The 26,852-nt window shown below is 59.3% G+C and overlaps 1 protein-coding gene across 7 annotated transcripts; it reads left to right on the forward strand.

Moving 5' to 3' along the window:
- Positions 971-25,819, forward strand: KRBA1 (KRAB-A domain containing 1). 7 transcript variants are annotated; one of them, XM_021078711.1, is made up of 18 exons: positions 971-1,229; positions 7,973-8,099; positions 8,457-8,564; positions 9,251-9,385; positions 10,020-10,166; positions 10,872-10,922; positions 11,132-11,311; positions 12,067-12,222; positions 13,338-13,556; positions 13,985-14,158; positions 14,500-14,670; positions 16,334-16,486; positions 16,946-17,128; positions 18,345-18,533; positions 18,614-18,745; positions 19,972-20,076; positions 20,796-20,957; positions 22,375-25,819. In XM_021078711.1, the coding sequence occupies exons 1-18, from the start codon at positions 1,218-1,220 to the stop codon at positions 23,160-23,162; spliced, it is 3,192 nt and encodes a 1,063-aa protein (XP_020934370.1). In that variant the 5' UTR covers positions 971-1,217; the 3' UTR covers positions 23,163-25,819. The 7 variants fall into 7 exon arrangements, with proteins under 7 accessions (XP_020934370.1, XP_020934371.1, XP_020934372.1 ...); XM_021078712.1 differs by having other exon boundaries at positions 22,378-25,819; XM_021078713.1 differs by having other exon boundaries at positions 19,975-20,076.

The following is a 26,852-nucleotide window of genomic DNA, read 5'->3' on the forward strand; positions in this document are numbered from 1 at the left end:
GTTGTCAACACTATACCCCAAAGTTCTGGGAGGTGACCAGCAACAAGGCCAGCGGGGACCCACGGCAGGCTAGAGTGGCTACAGGGACCAGCACCGGGTTTTCTGGGCGTGAAACTCCCATTCCCCAAATATTGGGGAGGAAGAGAACTGCAGGGGCCTGCTCGCCCGGGAAGCGCTCTCTGCGTGGCGGGCGCCTCCTCCTCGCTAGACCCCTGCAAGCTTCCGTCTCGAAGAGCAGGTTTGGTCCCACGAGGCCAGCTTCTCCGAGCTGTCCTAACAAGGGGTCCTCTTGCTGGGCTCAGCCGGTGTCCTCTCTCCAGGAGGGGAGGCCGCCACTCCTCCCCAGCCCCGCTGCGTCCTTTCTAACCTGGAGAATATGGTAGGCTCACGCTTCATTCATTCATCACACTTATTTGAGGGTCTACTACGTGCCAGGAACTGTGGGGTTACCACAGGCAACAAAAGAGACCAGCGAATGGGCACACAGGTAGGCGCTCTGGTGAGCGCGGGAAGGGGTGACAGATCTGAGCATGCGCTGGCTGGCAGCCCCTCGGACCCACCCACCACCCCCTCCCGAGAGGTCCTGGCGGGAGCCCCCTCCCCACCTCTTGGGACCGGATCCCCCCAAGGCTTCTCAGGGGGCCCTGGTCTCCTTGGTTTAGGGGATGCGTCCTCTGGCAGTTTAATACGAGCATCCCCACCTGGCACAGAGGATGCGCTGAGTAAATGTTGGATGCAAGGATGGATGGATGGATGGATGGATGGATGGATGGATGGATGGGTGGGTGGATGGGTGGATGGATGGGTGGGTTCAGGCGTGCAAGCACACCGCAAGCCAGCCGCCTGGTGGATCCTGGCCCCTCCGCGGGGTTTCCGGCTGAGCCAGCGGGGAGGGGCGTCCACCAGGCCACCCTGGACCCGCCCCGTCCTCACCTCGCCCCTCACCCGGCCAGCGCCGCGGTGCCTTCCGGGAAGTGTAGTTCGCGCCTGCGCCCGAAGCGCCGCGGAGGCTGGACTCCCTGTCTTGGGAAGCGAGCCGCTGAGCTGGTCCAGACGCCCACCGCCGCCCCTGCTCCGCGCTCCTTGCCCCTGGCTGGGTTTCCTTCTGCGCTAACCTAAGTCGCCGCCGCCGCCGCTGAGGGTCGCCGGGCAGCCTGCGGGCGGGGAGCCGGTGACCCGGGCCGCGCCGGAAGCCAGGAGCCGAGGCTGAGCCCGGGATGGCGCGCCAGGTAAGGCGAACCGGGATCCCGCCGCGAGCCGCGGAGGACAGATGGACCGAAGGGCGCCTCCGCGGATCTCCTGCGCGTGGCGATGTGCGGACCTCGCAGGCGGGGGAGGGGGAGGGCCCGGGACCCGGCAACTTTGGGATCCGGCTGTGCATGGCTGGGGGCGGGAGAGGCTGGTGCGCAGGATTTGGTGGGGAGAAGTCCAGGTTCCCCGACGTCCCCCTCCCTTTTCCCCGCTCGGCCGTGGACATGTGCTCGGAGCCTGTCTCCACCTTTGGAAACACTTTCCTTTGAATTAAGCATCACCCTCTCTCTGGGAGCGGCGGGCACAAAGGCCTAGGAGGAATGAGTGTATCTGTTTACTTTTATTCTTGGTGGGATCCTTGACCCCGGTTGGGATCGGGGGAGGGGGGAAACAAAGTCCCAGGTTTTATCCATTAGGTAAGATATGTAGGTCTGAGAGCCGAAGGGAGAACCCATCTGTCATAGCCCGGGACCAGTTCGGGCCAGTTGTGTGCGGGGCTGACAGGGTGCTGGGAAAACATGGCAATACCAGGGGGGACTGGCTGCAGGTTCTGGGCCCTGGAGCTAGTTTGGTAATAGTAGTGGCTCCTGAGCTTGGACCAAACTCAGGCAACTGTAGACCCCAGGGTTTGAGGACCGGAGCAGAGGCGGGTGTTGGGAGAGTGGCTGGGGCAGTCCGTGGCCAGGCAGAGCAACACTGTGCCAGGACCTTGGTATCATCGGTGCCCCACAAGTTCCTGGGAGAAAGGGCAATGCCAGGCAGATTGGGTGCTGTGGAATCAGGGGCTGTCTCCTCCGCAGATGTGGTGATATGTAGTTAGGGAGCCTCAGGACACCCTGGCTCAGATATGCCCACTGGCCTCCTTCTGCCACAGTTTCCTCCTCTATAAAATGAGGGCTTGGACCCCTGATCTTTCAGATCTGATGTTCCAGGAGGTGTTGTAACTCACACGTGTAGCTTCCTGGAGAAGGGGCCCAGGAGTGGCCTGGGGGAGAGGTCAGTCTGTCAGATGAGAGAGACAGGGAGAGCCTTCTGTCTTTCTGTCCAGCACAACTCTCAAGTGCCTAAGCCTACGGGAACACAGCCCACAGGTGGTGGCAGCAGAGTTCAGGGTCTGATCTGGAAGCCCCAGTGGGAGCCTGAAGCACTGGGAGAGCTGGTCTGCACCAGGAAGGACCTAAGGGCCAATCTGTGGCCTGAGTGTTTGCACATCTTGCTCACTCCCTTCTTTGCATGTGCATTCATGAACGCACACACACTCACTCCTCTTCGTCTGCTTTTTCTGGGTAGGGGGAGACCAGCGATGGAGAGCCCCCACCCCACCCCCCGCCCCAGCCCCGGCCACAGTCAGTTCCCGTTCCCGTTTTATGAGAACTTTGTCATAGAAGAATTTATCTTGAGGCTGACAGGGTGAATGGCCTGGAAACCATCTCTTCCGGATGTCTAAAAGAGCTGGTATATTTAGCCAGGAGATAAAGAGGCACCCAGGGTCAGGAGTAGTGTGGGTACAAGCCCCACTGTGTAGCTGGAGGTGGCAGCCTCTGACTCGCAGGGAGATGTTAGGCAGACGGATTTGGCTGCAAGAATAGGAACCCTAGCACTTACTACGTCCCGGCATTTGTTCTGGACACTTTTCCTGTGTTAATTCCTTTAGTCTTCACAAAGTCCCTATGAGAGAGGGTGTTATGATCCCAGTTTGTTTTGTTTTGTTTTTTAATGGTCACACCTGCGGCACATGGAAGTTCCCCAGCCTGGGACTGAATCCAAGCCGCAGCTGTGACATACACTGCAGCAGTGTCAATGCCAGATCCTTTAACCCATTGTGCCAGGCCAGGATTGAAAATGTGCCTCTCAGAGTTCCCGTTGTGGTTCAGTGGCTAACAAATCCAACTAGAATCCATGAGGATGAGGGTTTGATCCCTGTTCTTGCTCAGTGGGTTAAGGATCCTGCCTTGCCGTGAGCTGTGGTGTAGGTCACAGATGTGGCTCAGATCTGGCATTGCTGTGGCTGTGGTGCAGGCCAGCAGCTGTAGCTCGGATTTGACCCCTAGCCTGGGAACTTATATATGCCATGGGTTCAGCTCTAAAAAGCAAAAAAAAAAGAAAAGAAAAGAAAATGCACCTCTGCAGTGACCTGAGCCATGGCAGTCGACTGCTGCACCACAGCGGGAACTTGAATCCCAGTTGAGTTTGCTGAGCCCATAGCTAATAGGAAGCAAAGCAGGAATTGGAATTCCAGCAGCCTGGCTCCTGAAGTCAAGCCCAAACCCCCATACTCTGCCCGTTTGTGTGTCCAGAACTTCTGAACTCCTAGATGAGGCCGGCAATAGTGTAGTGAGCGCCCCGTTGCTACAGGTAATTAAGTAGAAACTGCAGAGCCCTCCTGTTTTGAGTAGAAGTTGGCGCTAAATGTTCACAGCCCCTAACGGTGTCCAGCGGTTGTGGGTGATTTCTAGTTCACAGACATGCTGCGATGGCCCGCTCACCCCTGGGGGGGAGGAGAGGGTCCTGTTCACTCCGGTGGTTTTCATTTCCAGCAGGCCGGGCAGGTGCTGCCCAGTCCTAGCCCGACTGGACTGCAGCTCTGCCCTGGCCCTGTGATCTTAAACCTAGCGTGTGGCAGAGTCACCTGGGAAGCTTGAAAATGTCGATTTCTGGGCTCTGAAAAGCACGAAACATGTCGTGATTTGGTAGATCTAAGATGAGGTGAGAAAACCAGTCCTAATTAAAAGGAAACTGTGAAGTCAAAAACCCTAAAAACCCTTTTGTTTTTTTCCGCCGTTAGGTTGTAAGTAGCTTCCGATGAGGGAAGACAACACACAGCATTTTGCACCCAGTTCGCTAAACAGAGAAGCTGTCTGCAGACTTGAACTAGCTCTCCAGCCGGAGGAGCGTGCTCGGCTCTGCTGGGCGCTTCCTCACCCCACTCTCTGCTCCAGCAGGGCCGTGCGTTTGGACTCTGCCATTTAGCGGTGGCCACAGGACCTTTTACATTTGTACTTAAGACCCTTCCCCTCCCCCCCCACCTTAAAAAACTTGTTAGATCTGGCGTTGCCACTCGGATTCAATCCCTGGCTCAGAAACTTCCTTATGCTGTGAGTGTGGCCAAAAAAGAAAGAGAAAAAAAATCATATTAAATGTTCAGCTTTTGTTAACAGGTTACTAGGAATGAGAGTGTTTGTTACCGATACTCTCATGATCTATCCCTATGAACTCTTTTTTTTTTTTTTTGCTTTTTAGGGTCGCACTGGCAGCACGTGTAAGTTCCCAGGCTAGGGGGTCAAATCCGAGCTGCAGCTGCCGGCCTATGCCACAGCCACAGCAATGCGGAATCCTTAACCCACCGAACAAGGCCAGGGATTGAACCCGCATCCTCATGGATACTAGTCGGATTCATTTCCGCTGTGCCACACAATGAACTTTATTGGGTAGTAATAATTTTCTAAAAAGAGGAGCTTTGATGCTGGGTTTGTTAAGGTTTACCACTCTCATGATTTGTTATGGTCACAGTCAGGCATGTCTGAAGGGGCACCGAGATCTCAGTGCAAAGGCCCAGGTCCTCGCCGTGGCCCCTGGCTGTCTGCCAGCTCGTGCAGCTTCTTGCTTTGGGACGTTCACCCTACTCACGGGGCGAAGCAGCTGCCTTTGTGGGGCCGTTCTGTCGATCAAATGAGAGATCCGAGGTGCTTGGGAGTGTGGTGCCATCACTCCTCTGCTGATGTTTAGGCCCCTTGAAAGCTGCCCGTGTGCGACACCCCACTTAGCATGCGTGAGAGGGTCAAGTCAGAGAGGGAGCGGGAGCGCCATGGAACTGGGAGGCTGGCCGGGGTCTCGGCACCTGGTCCATGTACAGAACACGGCATGCTGGGGAAGCAGACTCAGCCACGACCCCCAGCTCTCATCACCAGCTAGGGAGGGAGGGGTTCAGGCTGACATCACTTCACAGGGAGGCTCGTGTTCCCTAAGGAGGGGCCTTGTTAGAAAACTGGACCCCCCCCCCCATAGCTCAGTAGATGGTACCAGCATGATCTTCCCTTGAGCAAACTCAGACCTGCTGAGCCAGCTCTGTGTGGAGCTGCCAGAGATGGAGAAGCCATGAGCCTCCAAGGCCATCTGACTTGTCTCTGCTTACCAGCCTCCTGTAAAGGGGCATGCGTGGAACTGTTGTTCTGCAGGTGCAGAGTCGGATGTCAGTCAGATGCACCCCTAGCTTATAGTTCTTAGAAGAATCGGCTTACACTAACCAGGCTCACAAAGGACAGATAGATAAATCAGAATATGCCACTTCCTTAATTTACAGTGAAAAAATAGAGCTGTCGGTCAAACTGGAACTGTATGGTGGCTGGTTAAGTCTTTGACCATCTGCCATGGAATCTGAACTGGCCAGCCAGTGTTCTTGGAGGCAAGCACAGAGGTTTGCTGCAAGAGCCAGTGGCTTGGAGCCAGAGTGGCCTGAAGCATCCACTGCCATTAGGAAGAGCCCTGCAGTGCAGGACAGACACTTGTGTCACCTGGGCAAGGCTGGGGACACCCAAATTCTTCGCTTCCAGCGCCCTTCTCTAGACCCTCCAGGCTGCAGGAACCGCACCAGCCCCTCAGCCTGCCCTCTAGCCTCCCAGACAGGTCCCCAGTCCAGGTCCTGGGCATTCCAAACTCCCCCCATCGCTTGGCCCCTCCAGGTGGCTGATCTTCCCCCAGGGCTTGGTTTGGGGGACACTTACTTTGCTCTAGTGTATTGGTCACGGTGGGAGTTTAATACATCAATGAAGCAGTTGTAACTTCCCGACCTTCTCCTGCCCCCTCCCACTTTTCCTTGGGTATGGCAGTGAGAGGATGGGACTGTTGATAAGGGGTCCCCAGCCTCTCTGACTCTGTAACCTTCTCTTTTTTGGCTATATCCATGGCATGTGGAAAGTCCTGGGCCAGGGATCAAGCCGGTGCCACAGCAGCAACCCAAGCCACAGCAGTGACAACACCAAATCCTTAACCACTAGGCCACCAGGGAACTGCTGGGTTTTTCGGCTTTTTTTTTTTTTTTTTTTTTTCTTTTTAGGGCCGTACCCGCGGCCTATAGAGATTCCCAAGCTAGGGGTCAAATCAGAGCTACAGCCTCCAGCCTACGCCAGAGCCATATCAATGCAAGATTCAAGCTGTGTCTGCGACCTACACCACAGCTCATGGCAACGCCGGATCCTTAACCCACTGAGCAAGGCCAGGGATCGAACCTGCATCCTCAGGGTTACTAGTCAGATTCGTTTCTGTTGCACCACAACAGGAACTCTGGGAACTCCTGTTTTTAAAAAATTAGCACGAAATGTTTCTTATCTTGCAAAGCTGTAAGGTAGGAGCTGGTGTTCTCCAGGGGTGAGCCTGGGTCCTCTCTGCACCCTGAAACAGACCTCAGAGTCATGGGCTCCCAGGCCAGAGGAGTGAGGCTAGGTCAGGGCGGGGGAGCTTGGTCATCTGGGAGGGATGGGACTGCGGCCTGCGTGGGCTTTGGCGGCGTCATCTCCGGCAGTTTAGTGCCTGCGTGCTGCAGGGTCCCCGTGGAGAGGTGGAGGTCCCCACAGCGGGCCAGGGCCTTGGAGGTCTAGGGAGACTGGAAAGCGAGGGCGGGCACAGACCCGGGTCTAGGAGAGCAGCTGGAACCAGAGCCCAGCTGGCTGAGCCCGAGGGTCCGTGGAGGAAGCGGGGAGTCTGCGGCTCTTCTGTCTGTCATGGGAGGCGGGTGTGGCCGGCGGGGCTGGTGGGCAGGCTCTGCCGCTGCAGACTTGAGGCCTGCGTGGGGTTTTCCTTCTCGCTCTTCCTTGGGGCGGGGCTGGGAGGAGCCATATGGACGTTTTACACGCTTGATTCTTGGCTGTTGGATCATCCCCGCTGAAAATATGGGCTGTTTGTTCTTTGTCGTATGTCTCCACTTTGCTTGTAAACTTTTCAAATGCTGTGGTGTTAGTATCCCAAGTCCTTGCTCATTCAAAGTGAAGTTTGCCTGTTGCTCAGTGAGTCTGTAACACGGTGAACTTGGGGGTGCCGGCAGTTCCCGTCCTGGGGGTGACCTTTTCCTGGGCCCAGGCCACAGGGCACGAGACTGTCTGTATTAGCTTCTCAGGGTTGCCGTAAAAAGGACCACAAACCTGGGGGACTTAAACAGTACATTTATTCCCTCACAGGCGGGAGGGGAGACGTCCAAAACTAAGACGTCGGTGGGGCCACGTCCCCTCTGCGGGGTCGCAGAGGGGGTCCTGCCTCACCTCTTCCAGCTCGTGGCGGCCCCGGGAGGTTCCTGGGCTTGTGGCCGCATCACTGCCATCTCTGCCTCCATTGTCACATGGCCTTGGCGTCCCTGGGGTCTGCCTCTGCTCCTCTTGTTCTAAGAACTGCAGCGGTGTTGGGTTCAGGACAAACCTCATCCATCATGACCTCATCTTAACTAATTACATCTACAGGACCCTGTTTCCCAATAAGGCCACAGTCACAGGTACTGGGGAGAAGACTTCGCTGCGTCTTTTGGGGGACACAGTTGACCCCCATCACTGTCTCTTGAGCAGATGCCTATTGCCCCTTGGCCGGTACCCACGTGCCGAGCACCCACTCCGTGCTCTCACCACTCCCCCCTCCCTGGTGTCCACCTGGACACACAGGCTGGGTCCCCAAGCTGGGGACAGCTAGGCCAGCCTCACCGGGAGGGAACCAGCCAACTCCCCTGAGGTTGTGCCCACAGGTGTCCATTGCCTTCCGGGACCTGGCCGTGCGGTTCTCCGAGGACGAGTGGCGGCTGCTCGGGGAGGGGCAGCGGGCCCTCTACCTGGACGTGATGCAGGAGAACTACGAGGCGCTGGTCTCCCTGGGTAAGGATGGGGAAGGCACGCGGGCGGGCACCACCCGGGGCCTGGGTCTTCATCTACACAGTGAGCACTGCTGGTGGTGGCACCTGAGAGCCTGGCACTGAGCTAGGGGCCGCCTGGCTGGTCAGCGTGCCGTCCTGTCTGTGGACTAAAGTAGAGTTCTGGGGGTGATGCTGGGGGGCGCTGAACATCTGCAGAACAGCACTGGGCTCCGAGGTTCCAGCAGTCCCTGGGGTTTGGGTGTCACAGGGACCCATGTACACGGGTGTGGGGATGTGGAGGTGGCTGGGCCGCTCAAGTGACGGTGTGTGGGGGCGGAGGCCAGCGCCCCCTCCTGGGACTGTCTCTTTTCTTCCCCAGGGACAGCGGAGCTGCTTCCACTCTCTGCCTTCCTGACTCCCATGGAGCCTGGAGGAGCCAGAGGGGCTGGGGATGGCCAGGAGCCTCCTAGAGGAGCAGGCCCCCTGGGTGAGTAACCTTTGGCAGATGAGGACTGGACCCCTTTGGGGGTCCTGGTTCCCCGGGTAGCCTGGGCCTGGTTGGACTCACTCTTGTCCCTCCCATGGTGTGGTTGTCAGCCCCTCCACTCCTGAGGGGACGCTGCGACCTCAGCCCTCCCCACCTCACCAGGCTTCCCACACTGACCCCTCCCTGATCTCTCACCCTCACCCCTCTGGGCCAGGAGCCCGGTACACTGTTGCCTGTTGCACGAAGTGCTCAGACGAAACTTGGGGTCACCCTTGGCGAGCATCCTCTCTTTGGGCCCCCTCCTGCCACTACCCCGGCAGAGCCAGCTTGGAGCCCCTGGGGGTCCAGAGACCTCGGATGTTGGATGTGGTCTGTGGGGTGCCAGGAAAGGCAGAGGGCCCGGGTGCTGGCGGGTTGGGGAGCCCTCCCTAGCACTTCCCTTGGGGAGTAAAGGGAACACGTGACAGAGCACAGAACTCAGTTACACACAGCCCCCAGCATCCTGGTCCTGGCTCTTCCCACGGGCGGGTCGCCTGCTCTGAGCCCAGGTCCTCCTTACCTGTGGACACTGGCCTCTCCTTTGCGGCCCCTCGAGCGGCAGGAGAATGACATGAATTCAGCGTGAAGACAGCAGAAGCGTGGGTGCTGTGCTGATGCGGGCGGGGTTCCCTGTGGCCTTTCCGCAGGAGGAGCCCCTCAGCACAGCCTGCACCTGACCGCCCTGGTGCAGCTGGTGAAGGAGATCCCCGACTTCCTGTTCCGGGAAGCCAGCCCGGAGAACGGGGGTGCCGGCCTGGATGGGGAGGGCACCGGCCCCGGGGGTGAGTGCACAGCGGGCGGCCCCTCTGCCTCCACAAGAGATGTGCCATGCACCTGCCGGGCCCTGGTGGAGTCGCCCCATTACACAGAGGCCCAGGTGGCATGCTGGCCTCTGAGAGTGCGTGGGTCCTGGGGAGACAGCGGCTTCTGACTTCCTCGCGGTGGTCCTACCTGGCTGCTTCCTGCCCTCGTGGCCCCATCGCCTTGTGCCCATGTGGCAGGCAAGGCCATCCCTGTCCTGTAGATGAGGAAGAGGAAGCAGAGCCTTATCCGAGTGGCCCCTAGCCAGGCCCCCCAGCCTTCGCCCTTCCTGCCTCATCAGACTCCCCTTCTTCTCCGGGCCCTGTTTGCCTGCCACACTCACCTCCTTGGGGGTCTGTGCCCACCAGTCCCAGTCCCGAGGGTTCCTCAAGTCTGCTCAGTTGATGGGAGGGTGGCCGGGGTCTCATCAGAACACGACCACTCACTGCTGGGAATCTGCCCCAGAGCCCAGGGACGACAAGGCAGAGGTTGCTGAGGTCCTGGTTGTTAGGGGGATACAGCAGGGAGGGGCCAGGATGGGACAACGCTGGGGACATGCTACCTCCTTCTGGGCTTACAGTCTAGTTCCAGTGTCCTCTCCCTCCTCCCTGACAGCAGCCGGGACAGAGGACGCATGCCCCCTTCAAGGCCTGCTCACCCACCTTCCGGACACACCTGTGGGCCAGCCCAGCGTGGCTCCCTCCCCGAGCAGCAGCTCTGACCCGCCCGGAGCCAGGGGGCAGGGGAGCCCCCTCCCCATCAGTGAGTGGGACCCAGCAAGGGGCCTTGCACCCTCTTCTTTTTCTCCAGGACTTCGTTTCCTGCCTTGCGAACTGGGGTCAGGCTCCCCAGGGCACAGGCCCCGTGCCCGGCCTCTGGGGACCAGCGAGCAAGCAGGATGCTTGGCCCCACGCCAAGCGCTGTGTGCAGTGTGCCTGTGCCACTGGACCTGACTTCTCCCCAGGGCCGCCGTAAGAGCAGGAGAGGACACGGGTGGCCAGTGCAATTTCTCTGTCTCATTTTATTTTAAAAATTGTTGCAAATTTTACATTTGTCTAAAGAGCTGTTTTTAACGAAAATGTTTAAAATTAATATGGCATGAATATGGCACTCCTGAAAAACAGACCCCATTTAGCCTGTGGTTTCAGGTCAGGCACCTTTGCACCTTTGAGAAGCAAGTACAAGCCTGGGGCCCGTGCCTTGAAGCTGTGGGCATCCCTTGCTGAGCCCCAGTCGCAGGCCGGGGTTGGGGGCGGGTCTGGGAGTGAACAACCTTGGTGTCACCTTCTCACCGGAAGGCAACTTCCCCAGAAGGAGGCGGGAACAAGCTAGCTCTGCCACAAATCCAAGTTCCTAGGACTCGGCTGCCCTTGGGGGATTTAGAGGCCAGAGAGGCCTGTCCTGAAGGACACCAGATCTGGGCGATTTCTCAGGGTCAGGATAGCCTTCCTGTCTCTCCTGCAACAGGAACTGCTGACACGCCGAGGCCTGTGGAGGAGGAAGGCCCAGGAGCCCCAGGTGAGGAGCCTATAGCCCCCAGACCTGTAGCCCTGGCTGGAGAAAGGGCCTTGGGAGTCAGGAGGGAGGGCCCGCCGGGGCAGGCGAGGGCTCTCCCACCCGGGCCTCCTGCCAGCCCTCTGAGGACTGTTCTCATGGGTGGGAAATTGCGCCCTATGGGTCCCTCAGCTGCCACCGTCGAGGCTCCACTGACTGGGCTGGCCTTGCAGGAGCCACAGGGGCCTCTCCCGGGAACAGCCCTTTGCAAGGCCTCATCAACTGCCTGAAGGAAATCCTCGAGCCTGTCCCCCAGCACCCCGAGGCACCCCTGAGCTTGCCGCCCCGAGTCCCCAGCCTGGGTGTGTTGCGGCTGAGAGCAGAGCCGGGGCGCGGGAGCCCGCCCTGGGCAGGTGAGTTCCCTGTGGCCTGTCTCCCCAGGCCAAGGTCTCTGCGCCCGTGAAAGCTCAGGCTGCAATTCTGTAGACAGTTCTCTGTAAATATAATGCCTTCCCCGAGGACCGTGGCCTGCTTGGCTGCTCCAGGACCATCCGTGTGGTATTTCTGGAGCCAGGAGGCTGTCTTAGGAGAGCAGCGCTGGTCAGCAAGTAGAAGAAAACTCAGGCCTGGACTTTGCCCCGGATCCTCTGGGTTCTTTGCTTGTCCTGACGTGGGACGTCTGAGAAGGAGCTGTTGAGTGCCGCGAAGTGGGGTGCTGGCGGGGGACTTGGGGATCGTGGCGACACAGTGGAGGCAGGAACGCCGGCCCTGGGCGACTGTGAAAGGCTGTGAAGCCTTTGAGCCTCATCTCCCGTCTGTCAAAGGGGGTAATTGTCCCTGCCTTGGAGGGGTGCTGTGAGGCTCAGGTCCACTAATGATGCTGGAGGGGGGCGGGTGTAGAAAGCTTGGTCCTCCTCGAATTAAGTTCTCTTCGGGCCCAGAGAGCCGTCTACCCGTAGGGACCTAGTCCACCCGCTTCCTCTGTTGGTACTCAGAGGAATACCACGTGCTCTGCCTGCAGGACGCACTTTGCCGTCTTCCTATCGTCCGTCCACTTTGGAGGCTGTGTAGACAGGCTTTTTGAAATCATGCCCTGAGAAGACAGCGACCTGTGCACAGCTGAGTGAGTTACAAGTCGCCGGGTAACTGTGTGTTCCTTGTCCTGCAGTGAAGACAGAGGCAGCCTCAGGGCATTGCCCCCTCCAGGGTCTGCTTGGCTGTCTGAAGGAGATCCCAGAAGCCCGGGGCAGGCGTCCCAGCCCCTCGGGAGTGGGGGACCCCCGGCCACCAGAGGACCCAGGGGCCTGGAGAAGAAGCTCTGGAGGTAAGGGCTGCTGGCTGGGCATCCTTCTCCCCTGCTCCAGACAGCGCTGGAGGTGACCCTCCCCAGGGAGACACTCAGGCCCACACGTCCCTGTGTTGGCCGGAGTAGCCAGACGTTGGGACGGTCACTGTAGGAGGAGCTGGGCATGTAGGAGGCACCTCCGCGTGGTCACGCTCCAGGTTGGCTCTTTGAGTTGGAGCTCAGGGTTCCTGAGGGAAGGGGGAGGGTTGGGAGGGAGAGAGGCAGAAAATAAGACATCACTCCTGCAGTGGACATTTGGGGACCACTTTGACATGGGGGCTCTTGTCACATCCATGTGAGCTCACTGGTGGTTGGTAGTGTCCCAGAACCTTAAGAGACAGGCCTGCTGGCCTTGGAGCAAGGACCCTGACTCGGTGCTGCTGGCTGGCATCCCTCAGTAGAAATCGGGGGGGGGTGGGGGTGATTTGGTTCACCTCCTGGTGATCAGGCAGCGGACACGTTGGAGCTGAGACTGCGGTGGAGGCCAGGGGCCTTGGAGCCCCATCCTAATCCTACAAAGGCCTCATGAGGGGGAGTTCCTGTTGTGGCTCAGCAGGTTAAGAACCCCACTAGTGGGGTTCCCGTCGTGGCTCAGTGGTTAACGAATCCAACTAGGAACCATGAGGTTGCGGGTTCGATCCTTGCCCTTGCTCAGTGGGTTAACGATCCGGCGTTGCCGTGAGCTGTGGTGTAGGTCGCAGACGCGGCTCGGATCCCGCGTTGCTGTGGCTCTGGTGTAGGCCGGTTGCTACAGCTCCGATTCGACCCCTAGCCTGGGAACCTCCATATGCTGTGAGAGCAGCCCAAGAAATGGCAAAAAGACAAAAAAAAAAAAAAAAAAAAAAAAAAAGAACCCCGCTAGTATCCACGAGAACATGGGTTCGATCCTTGGGCTCATTCGGTGGGTTAGGGATCTGGCGATGCTGTGAGCTGTGGTGTAGGTCGCAGACTCGGCTCAGCTCCCCCGTTGCTGTGGCTGTGGTGTAGGCCAGCGGATGCAGCTCTGATTCCACCCCTAGGCTGGGAACCTCCATATGCCCTGCAGCCTTAGGAAGAAAATAAAAAATACAGGCCTCATGGGGGGCTTCCCACAGGGCCCCGACCCCTACAGACCCCTCCTCCTGGGCCTGGGCCGGGAGCTGGCAGTGCGCTGTCTGCGGTGAAGACGGAGGAAGGCTGGGCCCAGAGCCCCCCTGCGCCTGTGTCCTGTCAGCTCAGCAAGCAGACCCACAGCCCGCCTGCTTCCTGCAGTCCCGGGGACAACAGAGGCACTGCCCGCGTCCAAGTGCCGGGCTGGGGCCCTGCAGCTCAAGGTGAGACCTGGAGTCGTCTGCTCAAGTCGTCCCGGGTGGGCCTCTCAGGACCCCAGGGTTCTGCCAGCACTCTGGGGAGGGGAACCCAGACTGTCACCCCTAGCCCCCACCCTCCTTAACCCAGGCCCTTGCTGGGACAGCCTTCTGTCGCGAGGACCTTCATCTTACGGAGAATCCCTGACTGTCAGGAAGCTGGCTGCCGCATGCGGATCTCCCACCCTGCCCCTGGCCTGGGGACAGCTAGTGTCTCCCCCAGACCCAGGAAGCAGAGAGCAGACCAGAGCCCCCACCGAAGGCTGTCCTGCCCAGCAGGCTCACACGCCGGGCGTAGGACTTGCCACTCCTGAGGAAGGCAGGCCGGGCAGCCGGCTGGGGCTGGGCCGGGGGGACGTGCCGAGGTGGTGACAGGGCCATCTCCCCCGTCCCAGCCGGCAGTGCCTCGAGCTCACCCCTGGCAGCCCTGGAGGCCTGTCTGAAGGGCATTCCCCTGAGTGGGTCGTTACCTCCCCAGCCGCCGGCCACCTCTTGGTCCCGGAGCTACCAGCCAGGAGACCCCGGGTCTCAGAGGCCCCAGCCGCCACCCCTGGGATCACACAGCAAAGGTAGACCGCGTGGCCTGGGGGTGGCATTTGCCCCTGGGCACAGAACGGGGGATGCCGCAGGCCCCACTCCCCCAGCCCCCTCTCAGGCCTGCCCCTGCCTGGGGGGAGCCAGTTAAGCCCTCTGCCGACCGCCTCCTCTGAATGCTCTCACTTACCCTCTGTGCCCCTGAGACCCGCGGCTGGGTTGACGTGGGTTAACGTGCTGCACTGTGGGCTCACTAACCTACCCTAAAGGAGGTCCCCGGGGAGAGGGGTTGGGGCAGGTCTGGGCACCGTTCACGGCCCAGGGGACTTCCTCTCCTGTGCTTTTCCCATAATGCCCACCGTGCTGCTTCCCGCAGAGGGGATCGTGGGGCCGCTGGCACTGGGCCTGCAGCGCTGCAGGGGAGACGGCCCTGCCCCCACCCAGGGCTCGCAAGGGCCCCCCTCCAGCCTCTCCTCATCCAGCAGCGCTGACGAGGACCTGGACTTCCAGAGCCCGGTGGGCAGCCAGGGGCATCGGCCCGGAAAAGGTGAGCCGAGCAGCCTGAGGCCGAGGGCGGATCCTGGGAGAGGTTGGGGGGCCGCTCCTGTCCCACCAGCCAAGTCAGGCCGCGGGCCCAGTGCTGGCAGCAGGACGGGCGTGGCCTGGCAGAGCAGGCGAAGGACCCATTTGCGGCAGGGGTCTGTAGTAGTGACTTGGCTCAGAAGAGGCAGGACAACACCTAAGATCTGTTAGAACATAAAAAATCTCCTCTAGCATCGGATTCTTCCTTCTCCCAGCCAAACAGAAGTCACAGTAACATCAGACTGGCTTCCATGAAAAAACCCCGAGGGGTTTGTGTAAAACCACCTTTACGGGCTTGCTTGGCCCCTCCACGTGGAGGCTTCTCTGTGATCTGCCACCTCCTCGGGGCCTTGCAGGGTTCCCCAGGGTCCCTCTCGACAATCCTGGTGCTTTCCTCTGCCTCATCCGAGGGTACCCCAGTCCCTGGGTTCACCTCTGTGTCCTGGCCTTGCTGCTGTCAGAGGAAAGGCACTTTGCTGGGCCAGCCCCGGCCACTGGGCAGGACAGGGGCCTCTGGTGTCCGTGAGCCTGGGTTCCTGCACCTGCCATGGTGCAGCCCCTTGGGGGTGAGGGCTTTTCCCTCCCAACATGCAGCTGGCTTTTCTTTTCCATTTTTAGTGTTTAATAGGTAACATTATCATTTCGTCTTGGTTGGAAAGCTGGTCTGCCTCCCGCCCGCCCTCCAGACCCCTGCCTCCCCAAGCCCCCCTACTGCGGGTGCCTGCGCTTGCAGGAATGCCGTGTGTGGCCGAGCTCCCTGCGCCCAGCTTCTCCCTGCTCTGTCTTCACACTCCTGAGGTCTCCCTCCGCTTGGTCTTGGCTTCCGGTGCTGCGCCGCCCCCGCCCCCTTCCCACAGCAGCGCAGCAGCAGCTCCGCGGTAGGGACACACACTCGTCATGTGTGTCCTCTCTCCGTGTACCTGATCGTCTGAGTCACCTGTACAGCAGGCGATTTCCCTCTGCCTTGTAGAAGCTTCCAGCCCAGCTCCCTCTGTTGCCCCAGAACTCAGCAGCATCCATGGGGAAAGCCATGTGCAGGGTTCCTTTTGTGACACTATAGGTCTAGCCCCACGAACATGAAGCTCTGGCAGCTTCTCTTATCTTGTCCTCTGCCTGGTTGAGCATCAGCAGACACCTTCAGGCAAGGGCATGGCTGGGCTGTCAGCTCACCTAAGAAGGGCCTTTCCTTTTCTCGAATTTCATTCCATCTAGTTCCTGTTGCTTCCACAGAGATACAACTTGTGCCCTTTGTTTTTTCCCGAGCTGAAATGCACCAGTGGTGCCCTTCTAGACCTGCATCATCATTAGCATTTTCTTTTTCGGGTACCGAAAGCAGCCTGGCATTCGAGCCTCAGGGCCTGTCTCCCTCCTCACAGCCCGCTGACCAGTTTCTCTGTAGACAGCTGATGGGGAGACCTCTCCCAGTGCTGACCAGAGGCAGGACTGACACAGTTTGGGGCCAGGTCTCCATCTGGGTTCCCTGAGCTGGCATGACGGGGCCTGTGGTCTGGGTCCGCCCCCCACCCCAGCAGCCCCAGCTGCACTGGACACGGAGCACAGGCCAGGCTCCTGGGGTTCATGGGACAGAGCTCTGACCGGTCAAGACCGTAAATGTTGGGTTTTCACAGGAAGCCCCGTGGGGAGCTCCCCGCTCCAGGGCCTAGAGAACTGTCTCAGAGAGATACCCACGCCCAGGCTGCAGCCGGCCTGGTCCTGGTCCCCAGCAGGGGACAGGGGGCCACGGAGAGGGGAGCCCAGGAACTGGACAGCAGACACGGAAGGTAAAGCACTGCCCAGTGTCTGGGGCTGTCCTGGGAGCTGCCTCCCCAGTCACTGGCAGGCCCACATCCCAGCCTGAGATGCAACGATGCCGTGGAAACGGTGGGGCTAGAGGCTTGCCAGCACCTGCGTGTGAAGGGGAGGCGGGATGGGACACCCCAAGCAGGGCCCTTGGCAGCGGCATGTCCATGTCCTGGGCATGTTGGCCCCACGTGCCTTGGTGTCTGCCACAGCCCCTGGGCTCTGGGTCCCCAGGAGTCCAGTAGCTGGTCCCGGAAAACAGAGGTCCCGGAGGATCGGGGTGGCTCCCGGGAACTGCGGGGCTGGTGTGTGTCCCACACTAGGAGCTCGTGCGCCCCAGCATCTAGCAGAAGAGTTGTTCTCTGTCCAGTGACTTCCTGGCCTCAGTGCCAACACAGGGCCCTGGGGCTGACCGGCCTCTCGGTTTCTCATTAAAACAGGACTGAGGGGCGAGGCCTGTGAACCAGCCCATCATGGGCAGCGCGTGGGGGACGTGCCTACCAGGAGCCTCCGGCTGGCTAGCCCGCAGGTGCCTGCCTCTGGCACCGTCCCTGCCTGCTACCAGCAAGGCCTCAAGGACCCCGGGACCACCAGGCCAGGACGGTGGAGGTGGCTTCAAGACGGTGAGCTGGGGTCTGCCCCGAACCTACTGGCCAGTTTCCCTCCAGATAAGATCTTTGAAGAAAGAATCAATTTCCCCTTCTGGGCCTCTGTTCCCTCCCTACCTCACACCATCCCGGGCTGCCGGCTGGAGCACGTGTGCTGCTGGCACTGCCAGGTGTGCTGGAGACAAAGCCACCCAAAGTGCTGGAGAGTTCAGGGTGGAGAAAAATAGGAACATTTTGTGCTCTGGATACTGGCCCTAGGTAGGTAAGATGCATGTCTAAGAAGTTCGGTGAGCCCAGACTCTAACATCTTCACATACACAGAAAAGCACTGAAATCATTCATTTGATGAGTTCCCACTGTGGCGCAATGGGGTCAGTGGCACCTTGGGAGCCCTGGGATGCAGGTTCAATCCCAGCCCCACACAGTGGCTTCAGGAGCTGTCATTGCTGAAGCTGTGGCTTAGGTCTGATTCCTGGCCGGGGAATTCCCCCTGCCCCCCAGAATCATTACCTTGAGGTGTCTGCTTTTGTGATTAGCGGTGATCTTTTGATGTTCCACTACTTGTTTATTTCAGCAAAAATTCCCGTTTCTCTTGGCTCCTTCTTTACCTCTTCAGAGCTGTCCCCCTGGGCTTAGTCCTCAGTAAGATCTCCCGATAAAACTGAACTTGCAACTTGGAAAAAAAGAAGCGCTGGAGAGAAGCGGGGGGAGCGCTGCCTTTATCCAGCGGTCAGGTCTCTCTACAGGCAGGAGGCTTATTTCCTTTGTACCAGTTGCCTCTGGGTGGAGGGGGGTCTTCCGCTGCCGCAGCTGCCGCTTGGTTGAACTTCCAGCAGAATCCCTCTTAGGTTGGCTGAAGCGGGCCATAGGGTCTGACTTACTTGAATAAATACAGTATTTCTAATATTGCCACGGGCAAGAGCTGCCTTTGGTGACCTACTCTGGACACCCCTTGGGCTCCTGGTCCCAAGTGAGTGCAGGTAGGCGACCCAGGGCCTGGTGGGAACTGGACTGCCAGTGATTTCCAGGGTCTTGAGACTTCTGGAAGGTTCCCGGGGGGGGCGGCGGGCCAGGCCAGGCTCTGGCTTTGCTTCTCTCCACCTCCGAGGGCCAGTGCGGAAGCTGTTCAGGGTCCACCAGAACTTGCGAGGAGCGGTCTGCTGGGCGGAAAGGGGACTGGCTCTGCCATAGGGCCGATGGACAGAGGGCTCTTCTGCTGTTGTTTGCCCAGGGCCACCCAACAAGCCCTCCCCACTGCACTGCCTGGAGAACTCTCTGAAGGGGATCCTGCCTGGGGGGCCCTTGGGCTTCGCCTGCCTGGTTGGCCCCAGCCCTGGCTCCAGCTCCTGCTCCAGTGTCAGCAGCTCAGAAGGAGAAGACTCGAGGCTGGAGCCCGAGCTCTGGCAGCCCCTCCTGCAGGGTGAGCTCCTTGGGGAGAGGAAGGCTGGAGCAGTGCCCTGGGGGGCTGGCACCCCCTGACCCCAGCCCTGTTTGTCACAGACAGGGACCGCCTTCCCAGCCACAAGGGCCTGGGCCTTCCATCCCCACCCCCTGGGGGTCTGCGCACTGCCAGCCGCCCTGGTGACGGCCCGAGGGGAGGCAAGCCCGGGGACCGCCACGGCCTCAGTGCAGGTGAGCCCAGGGTCTCCTGAGAAGGGGGCGCGTCCCCTGGAAGGGCCACACGTCCAGAGACTGAGTCGTCAGAGCCCACTGGTCACTTGGCCTTACTCTTGCCAGAAAGCTCTCTGCTTTTGTCGTACTCGAGTTCCCCATAGGATGAGCGGCCAGGAGAGGACCTGAAGCTGTTGAGGCACATGAGACCCCAGGAGTGTTATCTGAGTGTGTTTATTTGGACAGCCTGGCAGTGATCTTCATGTGTATGTGTTATAGACACAACATGTGCATGTGACACACACTTCGGTAAATGTACCGTTGCGTTGGTCCAGCCTCTGGATGCTAAGGCTCTTAGCCAGGAACGCCTGGAGCATCCTCATTCGTGGGCAGAGTCGGTCCCATAGGCTCCCCACACCCCCCGCTCTGGGCCATCGTTCTGGCTGGGCCGGCCCTGGCAGTCTTAGTGTGACGGTGGGATGTGCCAGGGCAGAAACCACCGGGGACTTGGAGGCACAGGGCTTATCACTCACAGGTCCTGGAGGGCACGGTACTCGGTGAGGGGTGGGGAGAGAGTGCGAGGTCCTGGCTCGGTCTTTATTAGGCCGATGGTAGGGTGTTTAGGGTTTAACAGTTCGCTCTTCACTGCTTTGCTTAAAGCGTGGGCGTGGAACGCGGGCCCAGGAAGGGAGAGTCACTCAAGTGGTCAGTGGTCTGGGAGTTCCTGCCGTGGTACAGTGGGTTAAGCGTCCAAATGCAGCAGCTCGGGTTGCACTGGGGGTGCAGGTTCAATCCCTGGCCCGGGGCAGTGGGTTAAAGATCCTCACAGCCGTGACTCGGATTCAGTCCCTGGCCCGGTAGCTCCCATGTGCCACACCGTGGGTGCAGCTATAAAATGAGAAAAAGAAAAAGTGGTCAGTAGTCTAGGTCACCCAGATTTGGGGGGCCACCGGGTTCCTGACCCGGTTGTATCGCCAGTAGCTGCGTCATCCAGCCAGCAGTATGTTTGTCCCAGATGGACGTCTTTGAAGTAGATGCCTCGACAGTCAAGCCTCGTGGCAGGCGCTTACACTTCATGTCTGTTCATATGGATGGTAATGATTCCCATTTAAAATTGGGGGGTAATAGACAAAAAGTGTCAAAAGTGAGGTTCCTCCGCCTGGGAGGCCTTAGAGGTTGTCCTGCCAAGAACGCCAGGAACGGCTGCCTGGCTCGCGGTCCAGACCTGACCCCGTGTTTGCTCCCAGCAGGAAAAGCAGAAGAAAAGGCGGGAGGTGGATCCCAGTTGCCCTGGAGAGACGTGTGCTCGGAGACCCCCGGCCAGCCCGGTGCCCTGGGCGACATCAGCAGAGGTAGGGGTGGCTGGGGTATAGGGTCAGAGAAGGGGGCTCCCCGCCCTCAGGCTGGTGACTCCACTAGTCCTTGACCTCTGCGCCGGCCCGAGCCATACCCGTGTTCCTCACTGCCCAGGGGGCCCCTAGCACGTCCCTGGAGGAGCCTCACTGAAGTGGCGCCTGCGGGCTGTGGCCCCTCCACCTGCTCTCTGCAGCCTCCACCTCCCACTAGAGCCGAGGCATCAGGCCGGAGCTGCAGAGGACCCGGAAATAAGCCAGTTCCCGCTCACCACGTGTGCCCTGGCCGGCTGTTCAGCCAGAGATGGGCTCCCTGACAAGCCGGGTAGATCCCTCTTGCATCTCATTGAAAAGTATTCAAAAGTTGAAAGTTTGATTTTTTTTAATTAATTAATTAGTTATTTTTGATTTTTTTTGTTTTTTTGGCCCCGGGCAGCACATGGAGCTCCCTGGCCAAGGATCAGACCCGAGCCAAAGTTGTGCCCTAAGCCGCAGCTGCATCAATGCTGAATCCTTAACTCGCTGTGCCAGGGCCAGGATTAAACCTGTGTCCCAGTGCTCCCAAGATGCCGATGCCAGTCCCATCGCGCCACAGCGGGAACTCTGAAAGTTTGAATTTTGATTTTTATTTTTTGGCCATGTCGAAATACCTGCCGTGAGAACGGCTCTGGCAAAGCGATGTGTGTCCACACCCCAGACACTCTCTGCTCCTTCTGCAGGGGCTGCTGTGGATCCCTGCCCTGCTTCTCAGCTGGAGAAAAGGCCGGGGCTGGGGTCCTGCCAGTCTCTGGGGTCAGCCCATGGGCCCCTGGCCTGGAAGCCGAAGCCTAGTGAAGAGTCCAGGGACATGGGGCCTGGAGACAGAAGACCAGGTGTTACAGGTGAACTGGTGGCTCCCCACCCTCTCAGATCCTTGGGAGCCCTGCAGGCCTGGGGGCCGCTGGGGCTCAGTGTCTGCACGGGCACCCCTGCTCCCACCCACTGTACTTCTGCTGCTCAGCTCCTGGCAGGGCCAGCCGGCCGGACTCCCCAGTCTCAGCTTGGGGACACTTCTTCTTAACACCCTTTCAGGCTCTTTGGGGTCATAGGTAGGAGTCTCTCAACTCCAGCTCACTTCAGGTTGCTTCTTTCTTTTCAGTGTTTTCCTACAGAGATAGCGGGCTTTTTCATAAAAGCACACAGACACTCTTTAGAGGCAAAACAGAAACTGAGACTTTTCCCAGAATAGATATATCCGGAATCCAAGTTTGCGGTCTGAGAAGACTTTAGAGAACAAATGAGCAAACTCGCTCGGTAATGAGTGGCCTGGCCACGTGTGTCCCCAGAGCTGTGGTTCTGCATCCCCTGGGTCCGAGGACAGCCCTAAACCGCATCCGAGACACACAGGAGGGCAGGGTTCTCTCCAGGGCCACTCTGGGACGTGTACCCAGATCTTCACACCCAAAGCCTGCAGTGGGGGCTCCCTTGTGTCTTGGTCCTGGCTCCCCTGGAGGTACAGCTGCTTTATTAGGAGCGATGGGCCGTCCAGAGGCTGCTAGACCCACTGCCCCACCTCAGGAGAAGGACACCCAGGACCACCTTCCTGAGGAGCTTGGCTGGGAGGCGTTTGGGTCCCTGGGCCCCAGTCTTCACTTTCTCTCTGACCGTGGGGGTCCTGGGAAGTGCAGGCTGGAGCCGGGCTGGGGACTCAGACGTGGCGAGAGCAGGGCTGTCCTGCAGGCCAGGTGGTAACAAGGCTTCCTTGTGAGGCTTGCCTTGGGTGGAGGCCGGTTCCAGGGGAACCTGGGGTACAGGAGCAGGTGATTTTTTTTTTCTTTTTTTTAAGTAACTTAAGACTTAAAGTCCTGTGACTGTAACATCTGAATATGGAGGGTGAAGGTCAGGAGCTGATGGGGACCCTGTGGTTTGCTCACAACCAAGAGCTCTGGGTGCTGCTGCAGTCCCCTGGTCACCCCACGGGGAACGCCCAGGCCCCTCTCGGGTCCTCTGCAGATGCTGCCCATGGCCTTGGACTCACATCGTCTGCAGTTTCTCCAGGCCCTGCCGCTGACTTCCTGGGCACATCAGTAGGGCCAGGCCTTTTCTTAGAAGGTGGGAAGGCCACTGTCCTAAGCAGGCTTGGTTACCATGGAGACCCGGTCTGTGATGTATCTGCCCATGAATTCGGAGCTCAGCCCTGATGGTCCCCAGCCTGAGTCGCTTCTGTCCATCTGAAGCCAGGCCTTAGGTGGGGACCCTGCGGGGAGAGAAGGTCCTGACAGCTCTAAGACTCTCACCCACCTCCCACTCTGGTTTCAGCAGGAAGCCACAGGAGGCCCCTTCCCCAGAGTCAGCCCGAGCCGTCCCCCACAGCCACTGTCCCTCCGGCTTTGCCGCTCGCCGCTCCGCGGCCGCCGTGCTCCTGTGGGAGTTCCCTGCAGCAGGAACTTCGCAGCCTGGGTGCCGCCCTCTCGGAGAAGCTGGATCGGCTCGCCGTGGCCCTAGCGGGCCTGTCTCAGGAAGTGGTCACCGTGAGGACCCAGGTGCATCAGCTGGGGCGGCGCCCAAGGGGCCTGGGGCCAAAGGGCCTCCCCCGGGGCCCCCGCTGGGCCAGTGGCCCTGCTCACAGACCCCGGCCCTACTGGAGGCACAAGGGACCCACCAGGCCGAGACCAAAGATCCTGCGGGGTCAGGCTGCAGAACCTTCTGGGCCCAGCTCTAGCCCTTCCCAGCAGCCCCTCTCCTCAGCATGCAGCAGGCGCGCTATGCTGACTGTGTGTCAACCCCTCGGACACACTGGGGGCCGCCAGAGTCCCCTTCCCCCTTCACTGCCCGCTGCCTTACCCTCCCAGGTGGCCCCGCCTGGGGCCAGTGCAGATGGGGAGCCCCTGGCCACAGTAGCTGCACCAGCCAGACCCCTAAACTGGCCGAAGGATCCAAGCAGCCTGTTGGCAGAGCTCCAGAGAGCCCTTGAGGGGGAACTGTGGGGTGGGGAACACAGGGACCCAAGCTGGGGGCCCAGGCCTGCCCAGGATGCTGCTTCTCCTGGGGGCCAGCCTCTCCCCTCGCCCCCCTCCAGCAGAACCTTCCCTGGGTCTGGGCCGTGAAGGGGCCGGGAGTCCGCCCTTGACCTGACTGCCTGGACTCCAGGATGCCGCTTCCTCAGCCACGCCTCTGGCCCTCTCCACTCAGGTTCATTGAAATGTCATTTCCCGTCCCCCAGATCAGCCGAAGCTGGCAGGGGGTGCACAGGCTCCGAGTGCTCAGGCACTCCCAGCAAAGGGGCTGTGAGAGAACCTCTTCCCAGCGGGTGCCGAGAGGGGCGTGGCTCCCTTCTTCCTGGTAAAGTGTGGGGAAGACCTCGGCCCCCTGGTCTAAGCTGGATGTACCTGCAGGGCAGGTGCTTAAAGGAGTTGGTTGCTACGGGGAAGGCCCCCAGGCTCCTACCGAAAGGGGTGTGGCTGAGTGGCCGTTGCCGTTGCTGTTGCCGGCAGTGGGGACCAGCTGCCTGCCCTCCTGCACCCTCGGGAAAGTTCAGCAATCTCCCGAAGGCCGCAGCACCTGTGTTGGCTTCCTGGGGGCGCAGTAACAGCACCGCAGGCCGGGGTCTTAAGCAGCAGGTGTGTTCAGTCTCATGGTTCTGGAGGCCAGAAGTCCAAGGTCAGAGGCTCGGCAGAGTGGGTTCCTTCCGAGGCCGCTCCAGGCCCCTGTCCGTGGCTTGTCCTCCTGTTCACAGGGAACAGGCTCTCCCCGTGCTCATGTCTCCAGACTTCCCTCTCCCCTAAGGACTCCATCCGCATGTCCCCACCGTGACATGATCCCTTCCGTAAAGACCTTGCCGCCGAGCAAGACCACATTCTGGTTCTGGGGTCAGGACTCTAGATGCTTGAATCTGGGGAGGTGATGGTGCAGCGTTACCTCCTAACACCGGAAGGGGCTGAGCTAATCTTGGGTCCCTCGTTGGAGAAGAAAGCATGACCAAGGCCACCAGGCTTGCCTTCCTGGTGGCCAGACTGGCCTGCCCCAGGCCCTACCAGGCAGTGCAGCAGGAACAGCCTGCCTGCCAGCCTCCCCAGTTCCCCCTCCAGGGTCGGATCTGCTCCCAGTCTTTTCCCACCCAAGGCCTTTGCCTTGAATGTTCGGAAGCTGTGCACATGTGTTGCCTAGGAAGGCTGTGCTGTCAGGGCACCTGGGTGCGGCGCTGAGCAACTCGGCACCCAGAAGGACTATAGCCATGACAGCCACACAAGGGGGACCTTGTGGCTGCTGTGTGTCCCTAACATCGGGGCTTTAGGGACACGCATGGGGCTTGGGCCCTGCTCCTCGCTGCCCCTGTGGAAGGAGCAGGCCAGTGATGCCGATGGTGGGGGCCCTGGGCCAGGCAGACAGACAGACATTAAGAGGGGCTGTTGGAATGAATGGAGTAAATCCCAAGATAACTATTTTGGAAGCTGACGTTTGTAAGACTACTGAAGTAAGATGTTTAAGATACAGTTCACAGTCAGCCATTCTCAGTAGAGAATGGGAACAGGAAAGTTCCAGGTTTTCCACCCAGGAAGGCCGGCCCAGCGCCTTTCCAGGCAGAGGGAGCCACGCGGGGCATCTTTCAGAGCCAGCACAGAGGGTGGGATGTGTGGGAAAGGGGGCAGGTGCCCGCCGGCCGTGCTCAGCCCTCCCCCACTGGCCTGCCCGCCCCCCCATCTCGCCCTCTCAGCAGGGGTGAGCAGGGTACACCACCATCCACCTCTCTCTGGCATTGGAAGGTTTGGTTTTGTGGGCTTTGGGACAAATATCAGCCTTCACACCAGTGCTGTGTGGCGGAGGTGAAGGAACGGATGGGCTCAGGGCGGGGGACTGCTCGTGGGCACAGGCCCCCGCCCCCGGGGCAGAGCCTGGGTGCCCGGCTACTCTGCCCCCTCCCCCCAGCACAGCCTGTCCGCCTTGCCACAGCCAGGCCAGGGGCTCCTGGTCCAACCGACCCTGCAGGACGTTGGCATCTTTAGGAATGTGGCAAATCAGTAAAAGGAATAGTGAGACGCTCCACCCTCTGCAGCCCCGCCCGTCCCCCAGGGCCACTGCCACACAGTCCAGACGCCTTTAAATGATTCACGGAAAAGCTTCCTAGAATCACTGACTTGGTGAAACATCCGCATGCGGTGTCAGAGTTTGGTACCGTGTCCATCTCCACCTACTTCATGAGGAAATGCCCCTTTGGTGGGAGAAAAGGGACATTTTTGTACTCAGGAATTCCCGGGGCTGAGGTGAGGGCAGAAAGCCTGCCTTCCTGCGGGGCTCACTCCTGTCAGGGTCCTCACTGTCCCCGCGGAGCTCATGCACATCAGCGTCCTCTGTGTCCTACCTGCCACCTGCCAGCCTGGGGCCACTGTAAGGAAAGCGGGAAGGTCCCACCTTGGCAACTCAGCCTGTCAGTCAGTGGGGCACCCCAAAGTCTCCGGGCACCCCAAGGGGTCTGGTAGAAGGGGATCTGAGGTGGAGGGGTGTGGGGGCCACGATGTCGCTGCTCTCTCCTGAGGGAGCTGGACGCACAGGTGGAGCAGACCTGCTCTTGACCTTCCAGTGACCTTGTGATTTGGATGCGGCTTCTGTAAAACAGCCTGCTTTGGGGTTTTATTTTTTAACCCAGCTTGACAAAGTTTGTTCTTTACTCAGTGCCCTTAATGCAGCTCTGTGTACTATAATTGCTGATATATTTAGATGTGAATATACCATCTTATTTTCTGCCTATGTTTGTCTCACTTGTGTTTTTTGGGGGGCGGGGGTAGTCCCTGCTTTCCTGCTCTTTTTTTTTTTCCCTGTCTTTTCTGGGGCTGCACCTGCGGCACATGGAGGTTCCCAGGCTAGGGGTCTAATCGGAGCTGTAGCTGCCGGCCTACACCACAGCCACAGCAACACGGGATCCGAGCAGTGTCTGCGACCTACACCACAGCTCACGGCAATGCCGGATCCTTAACCCACTGAGCGAGGCCAGGGATCAAACCCTCAACCTCATGGTTCCTAGTCAGATTCGTTTCTACTGCGCCACAACAGGAACTCCTATTTATTTATTTAGGCCACACCTGTGGCCTATGGAAGTTCTTGGACCAGGGGTCAAATCCAAGCCATAACTGCAGCCTATGCCCCCACAGTGGCAATACCCACTGCACTGGGCTGGGGATCCAGCCCGCACCCCGCAGAGACATCACTGACTGGATCCTTAACCCGCTGTGCCACAGTGGGAACGCCCATCTTCTCCACTTTAAAGGTAAATGTTTCTGGCTTGGTGGTCGGAGCCACTTACACAGATTCAGTCTGGAGTGGGACCTGGCATTGGTGTCTGTCTGTCCGTCTGTCACTCTATCACGTATCTGTTGACTTTCAGGTGGTAGCAAGCAGAAAAGGAGACTCTTCTTAGTCTGGGGTGCCTCTCACCACCCATCAGGTTGCCTGGGGACCAATTCCTCTGTCAAACCAAGGCAGAGCGGCTGCATTTAGGCAATTCCGATTTAGGAGGCAGTTGCTGGGATCTGGTAGGAGCTTCAGTTCCAGGGCCTTGGCGCCATCTGCAGGGAAGGTCGAGCAATTTACAGACCAAAGCCTCTGCTGGTGGGTCCAAGGAAGGCTGAGAAGCCAGGACATCAGCACCTCCTATTCCTAAATAATTTAAAGGAACCCCTCAAAGTTTCCACTCCGTGTAGGAGGACGTCCTGTGTGTGGTTCCTGGATGTGGGGCGAGCACCTGTCTTACTGTTGTCATGTTCCTCTGCCTAAAGCACAGCTTGCTGCCAGTGGCGGGGTGG

This window comes from Sus scrofa, chromosome 18 (genome assembly GCF_000003025.6).
Source record: "Sus scrofa isolate TJ Tabasco breed Duroc chromosome 18, Sscrofa11.1, whole genome shotgun sequence".
Taxonomy (NCBI): domain Eukaryota; kingdom Metazoa; phylum Chordata; class Mammalia; order Artiodactyla; family Suidae; genus Sus; species Sus scrofa.